Genomic DNA, 24,607 nt, shown 5'->3' with positions numbered 1-24,607 from the left:
AACAACCAGCCTTGGGAAAAGCTAACAAGGAGTATTACAAGCACAGGAACAGAAAGTGCAAAGGCTCAGGGGACAGGAAAGAACTTGCCCTCCAAAAACATTAACATTAAATGAGTCAAGAATTTAATCTCAAATATTCAGAGTCCAGCAGTGTGAAATATTTGCCTGGCTGGCAGATTTTATGACTCAAGACCTGAGCACAGAAGGACATGGTCTTCTTAAAGAACCTAAGTACCCTGTCCTTGATATAGAAACCCCTTCACATACGGTGCTCCACCCACCCATAAGTGTAGATTCTCATGGAGGCCAGACATACTCGTGCTCCAAGAGCAGGGTCTCAGCTTGCTGAGTTTTCTAGCATAGTCTGGCTGCCTTGGGTGCCCTCTGGGAAGTGCAGATGTGGCCAGAGTTATGGACACCAAGAAGCCACTGTTCATGTTTGCCCAGTGATTAGAGGAAGAGGTGAGATTGTTGCTTTTCATCTCTCTCCTGTGGCCCCTCCAAATTAATCCCACCATCAAGATTCCCATGCCCCAAAAGTGGGCTTGGGGAGAAGAAATTAAGACTCTGAAGCTGACAAGGAAAGTAGAGAAAGCTCCCTCCAGATACATGTTCCACATGCAGATGTCAGAATCTGTGGGGAGAGAAGAGCCAAGGCATTTGGGGAACCATTTTAGAAAGATGAGAAGAGCAGGGAGCAGAGGTGGCTACTTTAGCTCAGGCAAAAACAAATAAATACAATAATAAGAGGTAGTGTCAAAGCTTTGAAAGGAATTTTTTCATTTGAGAGAGATTATGAATAATGAAACGCAAACACTAGTTAATATGTCTGTTAGCTGGTTGATGTTGCCTTCCAGAAAATGAGTAATATGTTGAAAGAGGAGCCGCTTTTCAAGTTCTCCCCCTTGACTGTCCTTGGGGTGAGCTCTGTGTGTACCCCGTATTCCTTCACCAAACAAACACTGGGGATTCGATGCAAGATGCAAAGCCACTTTTACTCCAAGGCCACAAACTTTCTAAGCCTCTGCCGAGTCCTTCACAAATGAACCTGACAACATTGAAATTTCTAAGGAGATTTACTCCAGCTGTAGCAAATCCCTAATAATAAAAAATTTCCCCAAATGAGTCAGTCACACGGGAGGTAAATGAGACATTCTGTATGAAGTCAGCATGTCATTTGGAATGTGCCCTTTATATGAGAGGCACAGTCAGAAGACCACGTGGTAAGTGGGGCTTGTCCATAGGGCAATAGCAGGACACTGCGGGGAGAGCGGAGTCAGGGCCAAATCCTAACTCCCTTAAGCAAACCTGATGGGAAAATCTAGTTTCTCTAAGAAGTTCAAGAAGGCGCTGATTACTTGCTTCACAAAAGGATTCATCAGAGGGATCCTTTAATAGGGCTCTTTTATCAAAAATGCATCCCCAGGCTAGGGTTGTAGCTCAGTAGTAAAGCACTTGCCTAGCACGTGTGAGGCACTGGTTCGATCCTCAGCACCACATAAAAATAAATAAAGGTATTGTGTCCATCTACAACTTTTAAAAAAATGCATATAAATATGCATGCCCTTCACTATACATGTATGAGGATAGATAAGGATGTATTTGCTGCTGGCCACATTACAAGAAAGCATTCAGGGCAGTGTATCCCTCGGGTAAATTGGGGCAAGCTTTCAGTGACGGCATTTGTGGGGTAGTCCTGCCTCCTGGCTGATTCTGTTAATCCACCGAGAGACTCCATGGGTGTACAAGCTCCCACTTCTCATAACAAGCCAGAGGGATGGCAGGGCCTCTCTTTGTCCTTCCTGGAGAAACTGGCAATGCAAAGAGTATTCAAAATCTTCTAAAAGTATTTATTAAATGTGGGCCATGTCCCCAACCCTATTCTGATATCCCATGTTTCATTCACAGATGATGATGGTGATGATGATGATAATGATGATGATGAATTTACTTTTTTCTGACACATCTTAAGAACTTATTTTTCTCAGCTCTTCTACTTGCAAAAAAAATTTAATGGAAGCAGCTTTGTGTGTGTGTTTGTGTGTGTGTGTGTGTGTGTGTGTGTGTGTGTGTTGTTTTGGCTTCTTATAGAAATGCAGGCATTATGATAAACAATTCAGTAATGCAAAATAATAAATAATAATAACATGACCAATTATCCCACCGTCCATATATCTCATCACTGTTAATATTTTAGTATATTCTCTTTCAGATGTTTTCTGCATGTTTACATAAGGAAATCCATGTCTATATTTAAAAAACATTTAAGATCTTTTTTGAGTGATCATGAACATTTTGCCATAAAAACAAAAACCCTAGACCTGCAGCACTATATACTATAACAGCAGAATATTTCATCTTATAAATATAACAGAATTGATTCACTTACCCTGGATGGTTGGACTTTCCAACATGATACTATTTATAAACAAAGTATCTTCTCACTTTTCATATGCTTTTTTTTTAAGTATGCACAAAGATGCATGTACATCTTTGCATAATTGATTATTAGGAAAAAAATTCTAGCAAAGGAATTGCTGGATTAAGGACTATGTACATATTATCTTTTGTAACATTTTGCCAAAAATGCCTTCCAAAATGTTTAAACAGATTTATATCCCTGCTATGCTGTCCCTCTACTCATTTGCTCTCTCTTAGGGCCAGCCACTTTTGCTCCAAGGCTTGATCTCCTTGCCTCTGAAATGGGTGTGAGAATACAATAACCACAGTTTTCTTTCTTAAGCTCACACTGTGTGCCATGCAATGTAGCACTTTTTATAGATTAGAATTAGTCATTTAAATCTTACAACAACCCTAGGAGGAAGATACTAAAATCTCTATTTTATACTCTTATCATCCCCCTTTCTCAGGCTCAGAAAGGTTCAGTCACTTGCCTGAGGGTACCCAGCTTAAAATATATATATAGTTAAGCTGGAAACTAAATCCAACTCTGTCCACTCCCAGAACTGAGACTTGTGCCCAGGGCCCTGCACACCCTCCTCCCAGCAAGCTCAGGGAGTAAAGGCTAATGAACACAGGTGGCAGCTCCTCAGTCTTTGTGCAGGCTGCTGGGCCCTCACATGCTCAGTGCAGGATGACTGTTCTGCAGTGCTTATCTCAGTGTGGAAAGAGCCAGGAGGGGTTTTCCAGAAGGTCTGCTGGGGAGTTCCCCTGAGACGGCACTCAGTGTCTCTTCACTTCTGTGTTGGAAGTGAGGAAGCCTGTTTTCAAAGTCAGCACCATCTCCTACACTGAAATCCCAGTTCTCAACAGCTTCCCCACCCCAGGGGCCTCCTCAGCCTGCCCTTCTCCCCAGAGCTTCTGGGGAAATTGCCCTCTCCACGTCTCCAGACTCAACCCGCTTCCGCCTTTCTTCTGGCTCTAAGAGCCGAGCCCTCTGGGGTGGAAGAATGAACAACTCCTGCTCCACTCCTTATTCTTCCTTCACAGGCCTATTTATTTGGAAGTGACTGAGCCATCTGAAATATGGCTCCCGGGAGTTTCCTCCGGCTTCTCCAGCACACATCAGCCACTTCTGCAGGCAGCCAGCTCCCCCAGACCCCGTGTGTGACAGGAGCAGGGAGGCACATCCCAGGGAGGGCCGCATCTGTAGCCCCTCTCTTTACACACAAGGAAGAGATTTCTTATGTGTCACTGGAACAGGCTGATGCAAAATAAATAGAGGGAAGGAGGGAAAGGAAGATGGATGGTTTTTTAGTAAATAATAGTTCAGTGGCCAGCAGATGAAGGGAGCCAGTGGGGAGGAAGTTTCCCACCTTAGCAGTGGTGACGAAGGTATTCACGGGAAGCCTAGAAAGGAACACAGGGCTCAGAGCACATGCGCGGTTGAAAATGCATGTCTGGGGGCTGGGGCTGGGGCTGGGGCTGGAGCTGGGGCTGGGGCTCAGCAGCAGTGCACTTGCCTGGCATGTGTGAGGCACTGGGCTCCATTCTCAGCACCACATGTAAATACATAAATAAAATAAAGGTCTATCAACAACTAAAAATAAATAAAAGAAAATGCATGGCGGTTAAGATAAAGTGGGACAGTATTTGTGCATCAGCCCGTGAACATGGATGTCGGAGGTGTCTCCCCTATTGAGGCTGGTTTGACTCCAAAAGCTGTGGAGAGCTCATTTTAGGAGGCGACCTGCTCTGCCTGTTGCTGAGACGGATGGTTGTGTGCTCCTAGGTGCTGGGTCCCCAGGGATTCACCCCTTTAGAGAAAGTTTTTATTGCCAATATGATGCTGATCCTTTCTAAAAACGTGTTGTTGACTAGACACTGCTGATGTGAACCTCGCAGAGTCATCTCGGGGAGGGAGGTGACCTGCAGATGAGGTGTCTTTGTCACTATCAATTAGAGACAAGAGAAGAGGAATGATCCAGGAGAAACTGAACCAGGGTAGGGTGGACACAGGAGAATATATATCTCTGAAACATCTCCAGATGGGACCCAGCCCCTCACTTGTGTTTTTTCCACTCCATCTCCATCCTGACCTTCTCAAGTGGATGTTTTTCTTCTCGTTTTGTGGATGGAGACATTGATGCTCAAAGGGGTTAAGTCACTTGCAACGACCCAGAGCAAAGAAAGACAAAGATTCAGAGATCATAGTGGAAATAAAAATGGTGCTACCGAAGGAAGAAAACAATGTTTGTTTTGAGATCTTTGAGAGGATGATTCTATTGCTCTATGTGAGCAAGAGATAAGCCTCCCATCCGCGCCCTTATTCACTGTGTGGCTTTAACAAAGCAGAGCAACTTCCTGTATCTGTGCGTGCCAGGCCACACAAGCAAGCACAAGTGCCCTTTGTTGATCACTCTGAAACACCTGAATGGGGAGAATTGGAGGGAGACTGGTCCTTCCCAGGCCCTCAGACTGAGCTTTTCTCCTGTGCCCCTTTGTGCTATCCCCGCCTAGGTATGACTTCATTGAGATTCGGGATGGGGACAGTGAGTCTGCAGACCTCCTGGGCAAGCACTGTGGGAACATCGCCCCACCCACCATCATCTCCTCCGGCTCCATGCTCTACATCAAGTTCACCTCTGACTATGCCCGGCAGGGGGCAGGCTTCTCGCTGCGCTATGAGATCTTCAAAACAGGTCAGTATGGTTCCAGGAAGAGGCAAGAGGTGGGCACTTAGAAGGGGGATCCATTGTCCAGCGGTTGGAGATAGGTAAGGGGTCAAGGTTCATCCTGCTTGAGCACCATGACACAGAGGCTCCCAGGTGAAAGGCCAGGTCAGGTTGACACCTAATTTGAGGCAGGAGGAGACAGGCCAAGCACCAGCAGCATGGGGGCTACCCAAGGAATAGAAAACACTTTTTGAAAGAATCTGATTTTTGTAGTTTTAAAATCAAACTAATCTTCATGGGAAAAAGCAAAACTTGGTTGAACTTCCTCTCAATTACTTCACGGTTTAATGTTGCCTTTACTTGGGATTACTTGGAGCTGAAGGATATAATCTTTTCATTGTTTAGCGTCTCCAAAGATCTCACCACGAACCTCCAATGGGGGTCACGCCAGAGCTTGGATTAGAATATGACTCCTAGAAATTCATCTTGGTGACCCACTTTACCACCTCTATCCAGTGATCCCCAACATCCCATGTGCCAGGAAGCAGACTCCCTGAAAAGCAATCAAAAAAGATAGCCCTTCGTTGATTCCATCAGGTTCCTCTTAGATTACTTTTAGGCCTTAAAAATATAGGCCTACAGCTCATGTCAACTGCTGGGGACAGCGGACTCCTACCCAGAGGGCACTAACCCTAGCATCCACACGTACACTCTCCACGTAGCGAGCCCTGGTCTCTGATGTCTCCTACGTATGGTGCTGAGTATCTCCCCTGCCCCTACCCCCCCTACCTTAGAAGCTCCCGCTCCATCTTCAAGTGTCTCCCTCTCCAGCAACCTAAGTTTTACAACTCGTGCATGGAGTCCAGTTCACGAGGAAGCCGTCAGCCCTGTCATCAAGAGGCCCAAGACCGGCGCCTGTTGAGTTCAGTGTGAGGGGAACTATTCATATATATTTTCTCTTTCATTAAACAGTTCTTGAAAGGAAGTGGTAGCTGCTGAAAGCACTTTTTATATCCACTCTGTCTAAATATTTGTCAGATTTGTCTGCCTGAGACTGTGGAATCAAATAAGGGGTGGGGTCAGCAGAACTGTGTTGTGCTGGAGTGGGAGCCCAGGCTGTCACAGGGTTCAGGTCCCAAGACAGTCTGTCTGTCATGGATTTTCATGCTTCTGGCCACAGGAAGGTCACAGGGACTGGTGCTCTGTGGGTCTGGGACTCAGGGATGTTGGGGGGGGGGTCCCTCAACAGCTTCATCTACATCCCCTTAAGTCCTCAGCAAGATTCACATCAGTGCCACCAGCCGATGCTAGGAGCAGTGGATAGAGAAGAGAGAAAAAAAATCAAACAGTTTTTGCCTTTGTGTAGCAGAGGACACAGGTGTACAAAACCTCAGCATGCAGAGATGCACAGTTGTTGAATATATAGGTAAATTGAAAGGAGAACTGTAATATGAGTAAGTTCTAAGTGAAGAAATAATTAACATCCTGTGGTTATGAAAGTGAGAGGAAAAATCAAGGAGCTCTCTGGAGTCTACCAGATAGCAAAGTCCCTTGTTCTAGAGCTGTCACTCAGCTCCCATGTACTGACCAGGAAAGGAAAACAACCGAGACAGGATCTTCCAAGGAGCTGGCTAAGGAAGTCAGAACAAAGATGAGCATAGCCATTAAAATCTCATCTCTGGTCTTATGCCTCCAAACTTGTGTACTCCACAAGGCACAAGCTACCTTCTCCAGAAAGCCACAGCAAAAGGAAGTGTTAACTTTACCCATGATGCAAATTTTGAAAAGAGGGTATTAAAAGATAAAACCTACAAGAGGGTATCATAATTCAGCACTGCTATTTCGATGACGTACTGCAGTAGAATTGTGAAGGAGGCAGCAAGCCTTATGATCTGCCTAGAAACAATAGTGCCAGTCATGGGAAGAAACGTGGCCCAGGCATGGAGCAATGAGGCAGCCTGTGGTAGGCCCTGGGACAGCCTCCAGAAGAGATGCCCTGTCGACAGCCATGCTTCTAAGAATGAGGAACAAGATGAGAGCCCTGTAGCCTCCTCGGGGTCACTCACACCTGCCACTGGGCCCATCCACAAGAGCAACTCTTGGCATGAAAATCAACATGTAAATATATGCAAAGTGCAAAATTCAAAACTGAGGCTTTCAGAAAAGTTCCCATTCTTCCAGGTGCCAAGTCTTCTACCCATATTTCCAGGGTTGCAGTCTGGAGAGAAGATACACAAAGTTGACGTCATCCCCAGAACATGAAAGAAAATGGGTGGACGTGCTGAAGAAATCCAAACAAACACAGCTATGTTTGCTAGTCGGATTCATAAAAAGAAAGAAAGGGAAACTGTAAACACAGAAACGCAAATAGCCCTACAGAGGGCTCTGGGCGCTTTTCTTTGAGGAGGCTGTGGGGCAGAATTACACTGAGAGACAGAAGCCCACACTGTGGGGACAGACAGGGGACATGTGGCTGGAGTGGAGGGTTCGTGCCTGTCCTATATGGAGTATAAAAGATTCTTTATCACCAGACTCACTACCAACAAAAGAGTAAGCCAAAACAACTCACAAACCTAAAAGATCTCAAATCACCAGATCCCTAGCAGACTAGAGAAAGGAATTTTAAATAACTTAAAAATAACACTGGAGGGACCGGGTTGTGGCTCAGAGGTAGAGTGCTCGCCTGGATGCATGAGGCACTGGGTTCCATCCTCAGCACCACATAAAAAAATAATAATAAACAAAGACTAAAATAAAAATATATTTTTTTAAAAAAAGTAACACTGGAAAAGGAATCAGTGGAAAATGTGGAGTTGGGGAAGGGGATTAGATTTGGGGGTCTTGGTTTCTGATACTCCTATGACCTAAGTTCAGAACCCTGTTTTTTGTTTTGTTTTTTTCTGGTGCCCAGTGGCATTTCTCGGGTCATTCACAACTAGAGGAAACCTGGGGTGACCACTACCCCACTCCTTGAATTAAGAGCCAGAATTCACCTTTTGTAGTCAAGCCAAGCTCAGCTGTGGATAAATTCATCAAGTTTTAAATATCTTCATATGTGCAGATTCTTCTTTCATTGGCAAAGTTGTAAAATTTACAGTGGAAAAACAGGGAACGGGCATATTTTATGCCAAAGTCTTTTTGTTATGAAACCATTCTCTGCAACCCAAATCTCCCAGCTTCTAAGGACAGTCTTAGCATTGAGTGAACTTGAATATTTGTTGACTAAATTTTTTTAACTTTTTTTTCCTTCTAACACATCATAGAAAAGGAACTTGGATTAGGCTGATTTTTGCAAGACTCAATTTTGTCTCCTTTTCAGGATTCTCTTCTTGACATTGGATACTCAGCTGCCTTTCTGATGATTCAACCATGGTGCAATTAGAGGCAAATCTATGATTTTAATAGACACGATTGATTTTTTTTCTGAATAAAAAAGGATAAATCTCCATATAAGTCTTCCCACCCCGTTCAAAATAAGCCAGAAACCATAATACCCATTTCTAGCAATGTATCAGACATACACACTTCTTTTTTTTTTCTTTTTAGTCTTAAGTACCTAAGGTTGAAAAAAAAAATCCTGAATGCAGGATCTCAGGACCAGGGGTCATTTGGAATCTCACATTCTCTAGGCCTATCTTGAACTCTCTAGATGTCCATTATAGAAGCACTTGTAGTCTCCCACTGGTGACAGGAACCAAAGAGCATTCCACCATAAATTCCCCAACCCCAGGGTGGGGTGAAGAGTCCCCCTGCCTTCTAGGGAAATGACAATGGAGCAAACTCTAAGGAGGACAATCAGGATAGCTTTTCTAACTCTCAAGCAAATTGTGAATGGAGAGGTACTTTCCACAGTGTCATGTGTGAGGCTCCCCAAGCGGCCCACATGAAGAAGGCTACATAGCTGCCATGAACCCTAACCTCTTCAAAATTCCTCTTGTCCCCCTGAAGACCTGCCAATTTGGCTTGGCTCTGCCAAATTGCATCATCCTGGGCCAGGAAGGAGACCCTTAGGAATTGGAGTTAAACAAGGCTGCAGGGAGGCCATCCCAGATCATCCTCTAGGCCCAGCTGCCCACTCTCAGCCCTGGGCCTGCCCTCCCATGAGCATGCCTCTGAATGATGGAGTACAGAGTATCTGAGATGTGGCATCATGAAGGTTAGCTCTTGCCTTCTGTGTCCCCAGCTCCCATGCTACTCAAGCCTACCATGGAGCACTGAGCACCAGGAGACGGGAGTGGGTAATGGACAGTTAGGTGGGGGAGATTGGAATTTCCTGTCTGGTCTGAGCTAAAGAAAGTCATAAGGACCCCTCCCCCACTAGTTGCATGGCACCTTTTCCAAGTTAGGCATTTGCAGCTTTCCAGAAAGCCATCATCAATAAAGAGGTGCCTGCTACAGGAGCTGTAGATAAAGACATCGCTGCAGGCTAAGATCAGCGTATTGACATCACATAGTTATATTTCGGTGTGATCCCCAGAGGACACTTCCTGCCAGTAAACACCTGGTTTATTGAGTATTTCTCTGTATGTGTTTTTTTTTTTCCTTCATGCTTAGAGTGTCTATTATCCTCCTCATAAATCCTACTTCCTTTTCTTATTTTAAAATCCAAATGTGTTGTATGAAATCCATTTTAATTTTCCAGCATTTATATCCATAGTAACTGGTACCAGTTCTTGCTCTGTGTCTATCCGTGGATCCATGGTCCAAGTCTGGGTGCTCCCAGGCTCCACCCATGGTTCTGCCCCGGCAGACGGTGGCTGGTGAAAGCACAACCAGGGCTGTTTAAATATGACTCCACCTAGAGGCATCGGAGATGCAGTCGCTGTAATCTTCTTAAGGGCTCCTGCTGCCCTCGGAGCTTGCAACCGCCTGCGAATGTGTGCCGCATGTAATCAGGATGCCTCCCTGCGTCCCCAGAAAGCAGACACAAGCGTGGAGGAGAGAAACAAGGCCATCCCCACCACAAAGGAACCAGAAGCCTTCCAAATGTCAATACACTGCTGCATTTTTCCAAACTTGCTGCTGGAGCGGCCTTTAACATCCCCAACGCCCCGCTGTGATCCACCGGCTAAAAACGTCGATTGTTAATTGTCTGACCACTACAGAGCAGCTCGTTTTAATATAGTCATGACATGAATGAGACCCAGGCTCCCCTTTGCCCCTCCCCTGAGGCACCTTGGATCTTGGAGGGAGAAGGGGCACTTAGTTGGCTGTGGTACAATAGGGGCTAGTGTTGAGGTCAGCAATAAATAAGGGGTGACATTGTTTTCCCTACTGGCAACCAGCAAGCCTTCCTTAAGGATTGAAATAACTTACATTTCTGGAGTGAGCAGCTGAGTAATTGAGAAAGAAGACTCTGTTCCTCTTTTCAAGAGAATCCCTTTCTCTCTCTCTCTCTCTCTCTCTCTCTCTCTCTCACACACACACACACACACACACACATTTCTCTCCCAAAATCCTCAATTGCTGCTCTTACTCTAATATATAGAGCAAGTTGGCTGCGCCTCCCTAATTTCTGTCCTAAAGAGGCTCTGGTTCTAGGCCTTGAAATGTGGATGGATAGAGTATGTTTCTCCAAGGGCTATTTGAGTAGGAAGAAAAACCTCACCTCGTGAGTAGGTGAATTGGGGTCCAAACATTTAAATAACTCATGTGACAGAGGCAGCAAAGAAAGCCATCTTCTTCTTAATGCTACAAATTCTCTTTGACACACAGGCTCTGAAGATTGTTCAAAAAACTTCACCAGCCCTAATGGGACCATCGAATCTCCTGGCTTTCCTGAGAAGTACCCACACAACTTGGACTGCACCTTTACCATCCTGGCCAAACCCAAGATGGAGATCATCCTGCAGTTCCTGACCTTTGACCTGGAGCATGACCCTTTGCAGGTGGGAGAGGGAGACTGCAAGTATGACTGGCTGGACATCTGGGACGGCATTCCCCACGGTGAGTGACAACACTGCCACAAGGCACTACTCTGTCACTGGGTCTTTGCCTATGGATTGCTCTAGTAATGATAAAAGGAGAAAACAAAGACTTCAGGGCTCCTTAGAGTTCTTTGTGACCCATTTCTTGGCTTTCCCTTCACCAAGGTTGGTTTAATAAAATTACAGACAGGTGGTCTACTTTCTCTGGAGGTGTAGATATTTTCTGTGAAAGAGGATAGGAGGTTGAGTGAGTACTTGGGAGAGGATGGCAAAACCTATAGGTGAGATCACTTTCCACATCTAGTTGTCAGGATAGAAAGTGACTCAACAGCCAAACTCTGGGACTGAATAGAACTCTGGAGCCAAACTAACTGTGCTTATATCCTGGTTCTGCTGTGCAAGCTTGGCACATTTCTTAACCTATCTGTGTTTTAGCTATGTAAGTTAGCTGCTGTCATCATTGTTATTACTACTATAATTTTATTATTACTAAATAATCGTAGATATTGGAAAGGTGTATCACTCAAAGCCAAGAGAAATCTGTCTGCCTCAAGTGAAGGCCAACATAGAGTCAGTACTTTTGTAATTATTCTAAAGATTTTCCATTATAAGGATTACTTGATGACTAAGCAAGAGCAATTTTAATTCTTGGGAAAAGCATAAAATCTAGTTGGAAAGCTAGTTGGGTTGGAGTCTCTGCTCTATTTCCCAGCAGTGTGAACAAGGAATCGTTACATGACCTCTGAAACTCAGTTTCTCCTTCTGCAGAGCAGGCATTGTAATGATACCGTTCTGGCCTATCTCTGGGGCTGTGGGAACAGAATGAAGCCATCTCACTGAAAGTCCTTTTTAGCACGTAGGAAAACTATTAGACATTGCTCTTAAAACACCTCTTTGGTTCTTATGCCGAGGGATACAAAGTGATGCTGGATGAAATGGCATGGGGCAGTGGGAAGGGGAATGTGTGGGAAATCAAGTTTGATATTCTCATCTCCTCTGACCTCTTTTTGTCTTGTGTGTCCAGTTGGCCCCCTGATTGGCAAGTACTGTGGGACCAAAACACCTTCCGAACTCCGGTCATCAACGGGGATCTTATCCCTGACCTTTCACACGGACATGGCGGTGGCCAAGGATGGCTTCTCTGCACGATACTACCTGGTTCACCAGGAGCCACTAGAGAGTGAGTTGGACAGTTGAGAACTTCTGTGTATCCTTGCATCAGGGCTATAAGGGGGGACAGGTGAAGGAACTGACCTCTGAGAGAGAAGGAAATAGGAACTCCGCAGGATTTGCTTTGGCATCTGAGTTCAAGGAATGGGAGCCACATCCCCATGCCAGGCAGATGCATGAGCAAAGAGCCAATGTCAAAGCTGGGTGCCATGGTGCACACCTGTAATCCCAGCAGTTCAGGAGGCTGAGGCTGGAGGATCACAAGTTCAAAGCCAGCCTCAGCAAAAATGAGGTGCTAAGCAACTCAGTGAGACCCTGTCTCTAAATAAAATACAAAATAGGGCTGGGGATGTGGCTCAGGGGTCTAATGCTCCTGAGTTCAATCCCCAGTACCACTCCCCCCTCAAAAAGAGCCAGTGTCCATCTGGGTGCCAGTTTCTTTAAAGAAAAAAAAAATGTGCTTACCAAGAATTAGTTACTCTTAGGGAAAGTTGTAGGACCCTCTCAAGCCTCAGCTCCCTCATCTGAGTGAAAAGGATTGCTAGGATAATCTACATAGGGTCTAACATTTTTGAGTCTGGAACCATTTTCTTTCCACCCAAAGCCTCAAGGCCATTGTCACCAAACTGAGCTATTTTAAACCTCTTTTTGCATATATGTTTTTCACCACTAAACATCTCTGTCCCTGAGAAGATATTCCCTGGCTAGATGACAAAACTGCTTGAACTTGCACTTCACACTTCCAAGAAATATAGTTTTTGGAGCTTGTGCTATATGCCAGGCACTGCGCAAAGCATTGGAAACCATTGCTCTAACCCAGGTCTCCTGGGATTGGCTGGACCCCTCCCCGCCAACTTGGATTCCAACAAGGAGTGTCCAGGCCATCAGCATCCAGCCCTGGCTCCATCTTCAAATCAGCTGTTCTTGGCCATGTGCTTCAGTGTGTGGCCATTTCCACTTAGAAAACCACATAATGTCTTTAAGGAAGAAAGAAGTGCTTTAAGGATGATGAGAGCTACCACAGTGTGGGCAGCTCACCACCTATGCAGCCGGGGACACTGTAGTCTGGCCTGCAGAAAAGTCACTGGGTTGGGCTCTGGCTTTTTTGCTTTTTTGGTCTTTCATCAAAGAGTTTGTAAAGACTTCAGGACAAAGAAACAGTATGGCAAATTATAACAGGTCCTGCAAATGGCTAGTCCAGCCACAGAGCTAAAGAACAGGTTTGATACCTGAAAATGATTTCTTGTGCTTATCAAATACATGCATACACAAATATTGGTCGGTGTCCAAAGCATCCAGGGGAAGGACAACAATGTAATTGATGGCACAAGGCCAGAGAAAGTGACTCTTGGGTCTATTTGCCCAGATAGGTGGTGCCTGGAATGTAGTGTGACATGCATGTGCTCCTTGAGCAGGGTCCCACAGACCCATATTTATGCTTTGCAAAATCTGTCTGTAAGCCAGAACTCATGAGAGAGTTGGGTGAGAGAGAAAGATGCAAAAGTGCCTCCTGGGTGTTTATTAATAAAGCAGGCTTCCCACGATGGATTGGCCCACCCAAATTGCCAGAAGTCTATCTCACATTTACCTGGATTGCAATATTGGTGCATCTGGCATCTGAGACCATCCGTAGCCCGTAGCAATAACCGTTCTTCTGTTTTAGAGTATATTTTTAATTTGTATGATTCTTATTTATCCATACCCTAATTTCTTTTAGGTCCAATTTAGTTTCTTTCAGACCCAGAGGGTCTGTCAAGCTCTGTGTCTTGGTGTAGTTGTTTTTAAAATGGGAGTTTTTAATTAGAGTCTTTAAGTTGATCCTTCATCAAAACCTGCAACAACTTGTTCCTAGAAGGGAGCAGTGTATTGGGCCCCCCAGGGCTTTGAGCTTGGGATGCTTAACTCTGCTCTTGACCATCTCCACTCCCCAGACTTTCAGTGCAATGTCCCTCTGGGAATGGAGTCTGGCCGGATTGCTAATGAACAGATCAGTGCCTCGTCCACCTACTTTGATGGGAGGTGGACCCCTCAACAAAGCCGACTCCATGGTGATGACAATGGCTGGACCCCCAACTTGGATTCCAACAAGGAGTATCTCCAGGTACTTACTCAGATACCAGTGGACATACAACATGTGTTTGTCTTGGTAGGGCAGTGGGGTGGCCCCTCGGCTACAGTGAGCAAAGGACATGAAGAAAATACAGCCTACTTGATAACAACATTCATCCATTCATCCAAACCAGGCACGGAAAGCACTGGCAGGCACTATGCTATGTGCTGGGATAAATCGATGAGTAAAAGGGACCCTGTCCTTGCTCTTGTGGAGATTAATGGGCCTGGGAGAAGTTGTTTGACCAGTATGCTGATTGCCCTGTGGGGTTTGCAGTATCCAATGAACATTCTAGAAATGGTTCCAGATCTTCCTCATTCTTGGCACAATGGGTATCAGAGACTGTGGGGGGGTGGGCACTTCCCTAAGGGCAGGTTTGTTGGGTGCTAACTGAATATGACAACTTCTCCTGATCTTTGCTGTTTGGCAGGAACCCTGCCAGGAAGGTTTTACACATAGCTATCAGAAGAACACATGGGGAAATGTCACGATGGGGAAGGAAATTCAAGTTGCCCAGATGCTCTGCAGCGTCTTTTCAGACTATTGTTTGCTTTCTTTCTGAACAAGTCTTGCAGCTCATGTTGAGTGATCCTCCCGCTCTGCAGACTGGTCCAGTTCTTATCCCCTGGGAAGAAGTAAACAGGGGAAGAGCAAGCTGCTAGTTCTATACCAGAGCAGTGTCTGCTTTTATGACATACACAGACAGCCTTGTGACCCACTGACAAGCCTGTCCTAACTCTGATGCGACACGGTGACCTCTGCTCTAAGAAGGACACTACAGAGCAGACAGCAGGAAAGGGAGAACGACCACTTAGAAACTCCAGGGAGCCCACAGAGGTTCTGACAGCACAACCCAAAGGCCATTTGTCACTGTCTCTCCTTTCTTCCACTCCCAAAATCCTTTCATCTTGCAAAGCTTCTAGAAAGTTTCCCTTTGTAATTGGCAGTATTCCTGCCCATTGATTGTATTCCTTATTTTTGGTCCTTATTCACGTACTTCTCTTATTGCTCTCCACCTGTTATTCATACACATGGACAGCACCACATACTTCTCTTGAATGTTTCATAATTTCACATATTAAGAAGCCAGTGATGCTTGTGGAATTTTTACCAGTGTGCACAAGCTACATTTTGATCACATGGAGACTGCCACTAAGAAAGAACATGGCTGGCGAAGAAAGAACATCTAGCAATTTCCAAATGGGTTTGGCCTCATGAGAGCAGAGGAACCTCCAAATGTTTACCATCCTCTTTGTAGAGCAAAAGGTCAGGTCTTGGTGCATAAGCCTAATTGCTTGGGCAGACTCTGCCTGCCCTTTGACCTTTTGGTGACCTGAGCAACTAAGGACACAATGAAGCAAAGGAGTATGGGGAGGAGAGACAGCTATGAGCTGTGACTTTTGCAACCAGGGTATTTTGTAGTCCAAGAAAATTGGATTGAATTGGACTGGACTGGAGTAGAGTGGACTTAGCCATTCATTTCTTTTCTTTTCTTTAGTTGTAGATGGTCACAATGCCTTTATTTTGTTTATTTATTTTTATGTGGTGCTGAGGATTGAACCCAGTGCCTCACACATGTTAGGCAAGTACTCTACCACTGAGCCATAACCCCAGCCCCTCATTTCTTCTTTAACATCTGCTCTCACAGTCCAAGGCAGACCATAGTTAAATAAGAAGGGAATTATAATTCTAGATGTTCAATGGATAGGAGAAACTAAATATCATCCATTCAGACATACAAAAAAAAAAGAAAGAAAGAAAGAAAGAAAAGAGAAAGAAAAAAATCAAGCTACATTTTCAAAGTGTCAAGTAAGTTGGGTTTAATTATGTAGTGGAAATTGATACTAATTACAAATCTGTCTTGTGAATCATGCAGCCAGCTTGTGAGTCAAGTATAATATCTGTGTCCTTTGCAGAAAAAAATCCAGGTGCTACCCGCTGTTGTGAGTGGTCTTCCCCTGACTCTTCTCCCTTTCTTCCCCAGGTGGACCTGCGCTTTCTAACCGTGCTCACGGCCATTGCAACACAGGGAGCAATTTCCAGGGAAACCCAGAATGGCTACTATGTCAAATCCTACAAGCTGGAGGTCAGCACAAATGGGGAAGACTGGATGGTATACCGGCATGGCAAAAACCACAAGGTAAATCCAGTTTCCTACCTTGAGGGCACGCTGGAAGGGTGCAGGAGGGATGGGGCAAGAGGAGCTTCCAGTTGATCCCACACAGGGGAGGCGGCCTTGTTTAGTGGAGCTCAAATAATTGATGGAGACAAGGAACACGCTGGCCCTGAAAAATCTTCTTTCTTATGCTAAAGTGATTGGAAAACACCATTTCTCCGACAGCCTGGCTGCTGTTGCATCTTGCACAGCAGAGAGAGAGAGAGAGAGAGAGAAAGCGAGAGCGCTTGCAGAGTGTACTCTGACTGCAAATGAAGGAGAAAATGCATTCCCCATCCAGGTCTCCCCACACAGGATTCATTGAGCATTTATGGCCCGAGTCCCTTCCACATGCTGGGTTAACAATCACAAAACCACACGAAACTGCAGTTCAGGAGTTACTGAGGTCTGGAAATGAAAGGGCACAAATCCTGAGAGGGGATCACAATGTCCCAGAGAAGAAAGAGGACAATAAATAATGAGGAGAAATACAGTTTGTCAGGAATGGGATCTGAACTGGCCATCACGCTTCGCAGTGAGGCATTGAATCCTCCCGGCTGGTGCCTTCAGTGTCTGCGGCTCCTGGACATGTGGTCCCTGGGGGCCATGTGGGGCTTTTGTTGTCCTCAGGGATGAGAGTGTTTCTTGAGACACGTGACATTCTGGGTCTGCAGCTGGCGAAGTGTGGTCATACAGCACACTGGGCATATGGAGGGCTTATTGGAAATAGCTGGTATGTCACCTGGGTGGGGACAGGGAGTACGTGACGGGAGAACAGGCTGCGTGGCCTGCAGACCATGGCTGACTCTCAGGTCAGGAAGGCAAGTGCCATGTCCTGAAATACCCAGAGGCTGCTCATCCTTTCTGGAAAGGTAATCCAGAGACAGGGAGGGGGTTTCTGCTCTTTAGTACTACAGTCCCACCAGGCCTTGGTCTGTGGGAAGGGGATTATCAAAAGGCCAAAGAGCTTTTCCAGAAGGGACTCTCCTCAGCCCTGTCATTGTCCCAAGGAAATTTGCTCTACAAACTGCTGGTACAAGTGAAAGCCTGTACCCAGAAAACCCTGAACATTATGTAATGTTGGCAGTGCCACTTGGGAAATGCAAGTTTTTTAAAAAGTAGATTTTTTTAAAAAATTAAAATCGCCATAGTAACATGGCACTATTCACAGGAAAATCTGTTTCTAGATATACCCAGGTATCACTCACACACAGGTGCATACACTCCCCGTTGCCCCAGTAAGGAAAGTGAGGTACTTAGCGATGAAAAGACATTCCCACTGTGACCTGTGGGCAGGTCTGGTTTCCGGTTGACTTGGCTTCAGGAAGAGTTACCACACAACAGTTGGGAATGGCAAGCTAAATCGGCATTGGGTGCTGGAAGCTCTGGGCTGAGTCCACATACTGAGTCCACCCACTCCTTTTCCACTCGTGCCCTCTCTCTCTTCATCTGCCTTTTCAATAAGAAACATGGAATCCAGAAACTCAGCTAGCAAGCAAGGGCCAGCAGCTGGGTAGGGGTGGGTCCTGGGGGAGAAGAATGGGCTCACCTGACTGTCTCCCTGTCCAGGCTCAATGACTAAGCAGCCCTGGCCAGAGGGATACTGTAGCATAAGCTGATTTTAAAAGCACACAGATGGACCGGGATGCTATTTAAAACACCATTTGTAGGAAATCTTCTTTTGGAAATACCTTAGCACTGCACATTTTGATAGAATGCTGTCCTCCCTGGCTTTATCCCTGGTGCTCATTCTGCAGGGAAGATATTCCTGAGAATTGAATTTAGCTTTCTGCTCTTCAGAATCATCCTCCTCAACTTTCATATTGAATGCATTCTCTTTTGCCTGCTCTGCCCACTCTTGGCTAAATTTCTCTCTCCAGGAGCCAACAAGAAACAGGGTTTTTGTTTTTGTTTTAGAGAATCAGACTTGCCGAAATAAAGGGAGCTGGGACAGAGGAAAAGCCTTTTCTTTCCCCATTAGAAATCCATCCTCCTGGTACTTAGGCAGGAAAAGGGAAAGCTGGCCAATTAAGCATTGCCCTGCTCCCCAAGCTCCCTCCCTACACTACTCGTGTGGTAGGCAGCCAGCAGGCCTTCCCCATCCTACCCTGCAAGGGTAGGATATCTGTGTTTAATGTGCAGGTTCTGTACCGTTCGTGGTGCGTCCATGCGGCTCTCCAGCCTGTTGGGGTTGAAATAGTTGAGTAAACTGTGCCAAATAGATTTGTCAAGTCTGCCACAGTTTGATTTGATGCCATGAGGCGGGAGGCGGGGTGAGGAGGGGACCTGGGGGCAGTGTGGGGAGGTTTCCTCCACGCTGGTACTACCACTGAGTTTCTCTTTGTGGCCTCTAGATGCTGGGCACATTGCCAAGCTAACTGGTGCTAAGTGGTGGGCTTGAAAGTGAAATTCAGACAGCAGGACCTAAGGAAAAGCAGAGCAGGGAGGAAGGCAGCAGGCTGCTCAGCTCTGGGGTGAAGGAAACTGTTGGCAATTGCCTTCCCAGCACACAGATAGGGAAGAGGGGATTGGGACGTTTGGGGCAGAAATTTGGAAACTGGATTTTTAATTCCCTGGTCACTGTCAACACCAATGCAGCCTATCAAAGACCAGGGAATTGGGGAAACCAGAGAAAAACAAGATTAGCAAGCACTCAAGGTGACAGGGGATGACCGTGCTATTTCCTTGCAAAATATGATTTGCAATTTGGACCCAAGCTGGGCAAGGCAAGGTCTGAGCCTACAGGGAAATGACTTTCTTCTTGCTGCTAGTGAGGAAGACTAAGGAATTCTTTCCCAGCATCCCCTGCCAGTGAGCAGGCTCCTCTTGGTTTCTCTCTATCCAATAGGTATTCTTGAAGCTGCCAATAAGCGAGTCAACTTGTTTTTGGGTGACTATGAGCATCCTCCTGGCAAAACACAGCTTGGTTATGCAGGCCACATGCACAGCACATTCCTAAATCTCTATCCAGTTCCACATGGAACCTATGATTTTCACATAGGGCGGGCCCTCCTTATGCATATTTATGGTGTAACCACAAGGCGGAGAGCTCAGCCGCCTGATGGAACCCATATCCAACCCACGTGCTCCCTTAGATTATACAAATTGCTTCACATACATTTCTTGAGAAACCACAGCAGAAACTACTGCTTTTGGTTTTACCAACTATATGACTAACATCCCAGACACAGACAGTGTAGTCAATCTCGTAATGGAAGTTTGTGTATATGTATGTGATTATAGTCACAGTTAAATACCAAGAGGGGCACAGGGAGAATAACAGCAGAGCTCAAAGGCATGAGGCCTTGGTCAAGGTCCTGCCCTCCTCTAAGATTCCCACCCCCGTGACTCTGCATCGGAGGGTGAATCTGTGCCTGAGGAGTGGAGCCATAATTGGTGTCAGAACAATGGGACAGAGGTCACTGCCCTTACATGTCTAAGCAAAAGCCCTTGTCTTCAATTTTCTCTTATTTTGGTAGATGTGGGCCTCTCCCTTGTTGACATAGTTCTGCTTACCTTGCTCTTAGTCATGGTGTTGCTGGTCTAGTCTCACCTATTTGAAAGTTGGGGACAAAAGAGAAATTCTGTAACACACTGATAACCAGATTGGGGACAGAAGGATGAAGACAGGGATAAGGTAAAGGTTAGGGCCTCCAGTGTTCAGAATTACCCCATGATAAAGTGGCAGGAATGCCTTAAGCACATCATATTGACATAACAACCTCCAAGAGGCTCAGGCATCCTTCAGGCACTGACTTATTTGCTTCCAAATTTCACAGCGTTCCACCTATTGAATTGAAGCTCTCAGAGACTGAGACTCGCCCTAGAGACAGGGGAATCATGGAGTTCCCGTGAAAGGCTTTAATTTGCAGACAGGTGATCTCTCTGCCCAGGCCTTGCTTCTCATCTTGTACGTGGAGGGGAATTGGCTTCCTAGCTGTTCAGTCTAAGGGCTGAGAGGCGTGCATGTTCCTGGAGAGATGGGGTTTTGTGGAGGTCTGAAGGAAAGTCATGATTGCACAGCCTGGATTAGAACACAAGGCTCAACATTTTGAAGTTTGGGCTCCATCGCAGAATCAGTTGAATGGAGAGTTGAAATCAAGTTGCTTTTTGTTTGATTTGGCCACATCCCACCAAAACAAATAATCACCCCAACTTCAAACATTCTCTGTCCAATATTTATTTTCTCAATGACAACAAATCATTTTTTTAAATCAGAGACTTGGAAGGAGAGAGTAGTATCAGAAGACCAGGCCCCCAATTCAGTTGGCGAAGAGTTAGAAGCACATGGCGTCTATTTTCAGATCTTCTCAGATAATGCACTGTGTGACCTGGGAGATCTCTCTTCCCAGTTCCATGCCTCAGTGTTTCTATCCACTCAAATGGAATGGTGCCACAGACACGGTTGGCAGGGCACCTGGAGATCTGTAGATGGGAGGCTATCTGCAGATAGAGTCAATGTATTAGACCCACACAGCTCTTCTGGAGCAGAAGCAAGTTGTCAATTTAAAAAGCAACAGGGCCCCATGGGATATTTATCTGTCTATTTTAAAATCACAGGCCTGGAAGGGACCATGATAAGTCATCCAGGCCTCTCCCTGCATCTAATGGTCCTGCACTTGAGCTGCCCCAGATAAATGTCATCCCTCCTAGCCTCATTCTTTTGGTAGGGATGTAATTTTCCTCCAATTAATAATTTGAGGGTTTGTTTGTTTATACCTCCTGGTGGATGCCTTACCTGCTCTTAGTCCTGTGATAATCACTTTGTGGTATAAAGATGAGGACAATGTCTCAAACCACGAGGTAGTAAAGAACATGAACCTTTAGAAGTCGTGGGTGGGGCTGCTTCATCTACACTATGGTTATGTGTGCTCTAAAGAGGGGCGATGTCCTTTCCAAGTTCAAGTCCCTCAGTTTATCTGCCCCCTCCATTATAACTGAGATGAATCCAGTGCCCTAGGTAATTAAATTTGTCCCTTATCCATTTGCCACTGGATGAGCTCAGACCTTTAGCCTCTGCACTTATGAAGCTCAAGGGAAAATTTCATTATACATACGCTCGAACCTTTTCTCTATCAGGCTCCCGTGGCTGGCTGCACCCAACTCCCATGGGTGCTGAACTGTCTCCAGGAGCTGAGGCCAGCATCCCTGACGCTGACAGTCGTGATGCTGAATTCCCCATGCACCCAGGCCGAGACTGTACACAGGGGCTGCTGGGAAAGAACTCAAAAAGGGGGTGTGCAGGGGGGCTGTGATTTTGCTTGGACTGAGAACACGCTTTCCTTGACCAACCCCTGAGAAGCACTGAAGTAAGAGCCTCATCTAGTCCGTTGTCACCTTCTTTACTGTCACCATTGCCTTCTGGGTGGTTTGCTGAGACTGTACCTGGGAAGAAGCTTGATGGTGGCCAAGACACTCCACAACTTCATTCCCTGTGATGGTGGCTCCCTGTGCCCACTCGGTAGTTAGAGTCACCTTCTTAGAAAACAAATCTCCTAATATCAATGTTAGGAGCTTTTCAGGTATGGAGGATCCATCCCACCCAGCTGGAATGTCTGTGTTTCTCCATCTCTCCTGGATGACGTTGGTCATTCCCTGCCAGCTCGCTCATCATTTGACAGGGCTCTCTTCCCCAGCCCATCTCTTCTCCAGCCCCAGTCCCTGAGCTGCTCTCCTCTCCTGTCCTCCCTGATGTTTCCCTGTCTCAAATCCTGAAACCCTAATCCTGTTAGTAGGCTGTGTTCCAGGGCTCAGCGTCTCCATGGGGGTAACATAATCCTGCATTAAATCTAGCGGTCCCACAAGGCACACACAGATGGGGATGCATGCATCCCACCCACCTCCACCCACCCCCAGGAAGAAACCGCCCCACTCCTCTGTCTCCTCTGTCACAGCAGGAAAACTGCCTGATGACAAAAACAGCCCTAAAGTAAATGGGGAGGAGAGCCGAGGTCACCGTAGTCATAAATGAGCATTTGGTTGTTAGGGAGCATCTTTGCCCTGCCCCCATCCCGACCCTCCCGTAGACTAACTCATATATATATCATGTATACACACACACACACACACACACACACCCCTTCTGATTCTGTGTCTGGCTGAATTCCCATATCCACTAGAATGAAGGCAGCTTTAAAAAAAAAAAAAATTGTAGTCTTTAAGGGGGAGTTTTCAGAGAGAAATGTCAAGACCATGATTTACAAACAGGGCGGAGTGGGAGAGCCCATTACCTTAACATCATTTTACCCCAGTGCAATGGCCCCCTACTCCCACCTTGCCTGTTAGATGCAACAAATTAATTAAATAGGATGGCATTCATTGATTAACAATTTATTTTTATGTGTAGACCCATGGCTGGTTTTAAAGGAAATTTGAGGGAGGATGGGGGAGGGGAGGACAGGCTCTGGGTCTTGGCATCGGGATGAGTTGGTGCAATTGTTTCTGAGACTCATGTTCAGAACATGACAGTGGTTTCCCCAGTCTCTGCCCACCGTTCCCGCCACCCTTCTTTTCTGCCTGCTTTGTTCTCCTCCTCCTTGAATGTCTGTGCCAAGTAGATTGAAAAGGAGAACTTTGGATGTAATGAAACATTTATTAGTGGAGAGAAATATTTATTTTTAAAAAATGCAGAAGAACATCTCATGCACAATTTCTACCTCAGGGCTCCTGCACTGTGTTGTTTTTGAAAAATTTTCCTGCTTTCTTTGCAGTCCCTGGGGCTGGAGGAATTCAGATATTTACAGCAAGATTGAGGTGAACAGTAGATAACACCGTAGTAGTAGTAGTAGTAAAGGGACAAGGCATGTGCACATGGAATTCCAAAGCCCAACTCAGATTGGATGCAGGAGACGTAAGGAGGGACTGCATATGTCCACTGAAGGCACCATTTCACTTCGGAAGGTTAAATAGGCAGGTTAATGCCGGAGCCTTCATGGGGCCTCTGATCCAAGAAGTTCAGAGAATTTGCCAGAATCTTCTCATTGGCCTCTGAGGCAAGATTGATGACATGTAGCATCTTTACTTTGCAGGGTACCTGGATGCTAATAGCAAAGATGAACAGTATATAGGAAAGGGAATTAGGTGAGGCAGAAAAGCCCCTGCCTAGAACCTCAGGAGGCAGCAGGACACAGTGTGCACTGTTCTCAGTGGGGCCAAAGTGTGTGCGTGCTGTTCACACAAGATTTAAGGAAGGGGTCAGCAGAAGAGGGGTCGCTGGGTGAGAAACAGGGAAAAGATGACCTTAAAAAACATCAGTGGTGCTTTCTAGCTAGTTTCTTATTTTATATATAAGAAAAAAAATGTTTTTATTTTACACTGTTTTAAATAGTCCATGTAGTTCCTGGCTCATGGATGCATGGGCCTAGTCAGCACATGCTGATTGTCTTTCCTAGGGGGTGTAGATAACAACCCAACAAGGGTGTTGGAGAGCAGCCGATTTACTTGGCAGATACCCCCCTCCCCCAGAGGTGCAAATCAGAAAATCCATGAAATGCTGCTGGTTTTCAGATTCTGTCTTACTGAAAATAAAACAAAGGTCTCAAGAATCAATTGGAAAATGTTGGATTATGTTCAGAATTCAGTGAGGCACCAAATGGATTATCCAGACCACTTTGTACCCTGAATTGTTTTCTCAACTTGGTTTGCAGAGATGCACTTCAAGAAATCTTTATGCCCAATATAACTTCTTTTTAGCAAATATACCCACATGCATATTGAATAATTACAACGTAATTAATCCTATCCCCAGAAAGCTAGGGTCACCTTGAACATACTCCTGGTTGTTCAACAACCATAGAATAAAATGAATAAAAATGTGTATACTCTCTGATTTCCAGCTTTTAAAACAGATGTTTAAATTTGATCATTGTTTTTGATATATGCCTGTCTAGAGATAATATATATATGGATGCTCTGGGTATAATATATATAGTTCCACTGATTTTTCTCAGCATTCTGAACATGTCACTGTAAAGTGATGACCTAAAAATTTGGAGCCTCAAGATGGGACTTGGGAATCAATGGCTTTCAGAATCTGAACTCTTCCAGTTGGCCAAGAATCCATTTGTTGGGTGTTGTGCAGGCATTCAAGCCAGCTGAAAGTGATGGTAAACTCTAGTGTTCATCTACGGGCCTATTATCAACATTTTCCTGCAGGAGAAACCAAGGTATC

General features: G+C 45.6%; 1 protein-coding gene across 2 annotated transcripts in view; it reads left to right on the top strand.

Annotated features, from left to right (window-relative positions):
• Nucleotides 1–24,607, top strand: part of Nrp2 (neuropilin 2) — a 115,134-nt gene that overhangs the window by 29,546 nt on the left and 60,981 nt on the right. For both annotated transcript variants that reach the window (XM_076866675.2, XM_076866676.2), the window contains exons 3-7: nt 4,921–5,102; nt 10,791–11,021; nt 12,027–12,182; nt 14,104–14,273; nt 16,267–16,422. In XM_076866675.2, the coding sequence (XP_076722790.2) occupies nt 4,921–5,102; nt 10,791–11,021; nt 12,027–12,182; nt 14,104–14,273; nt 16,267–16,422 (895 nt within the window). The remainder of the gene's footprint in view (nt 1–4,920; nt 5,103–10,790; nt 11,022–12,026; nt 12,183–14,103; nt 14,274–16,266; nt 16,423–24,607) is intronic.

The sequence above is a fragment of the Callospermophilus lateralis genome, chromosome 9, assembly GCF_048772815.1.
Source record: "Callospermophilus lateralis isolate mCalLat2 chromosome 9, mCalLat2.hap1, whole genome shotgun sequence".
In the NCBI taxonomy this organism is placed as follows: domain Eukaryota; kingdom Metazoa; phylum Chordata; class Mammalia; order Rodentia; family Sciuridae; genus Callospermophilus; species Callospermophilus lateralis.
The sequence above is the reverse complement of the archived record's forward strand: the minus strand, read 5'-3'. Positions and strand labels throughout refer to the sequence as shown.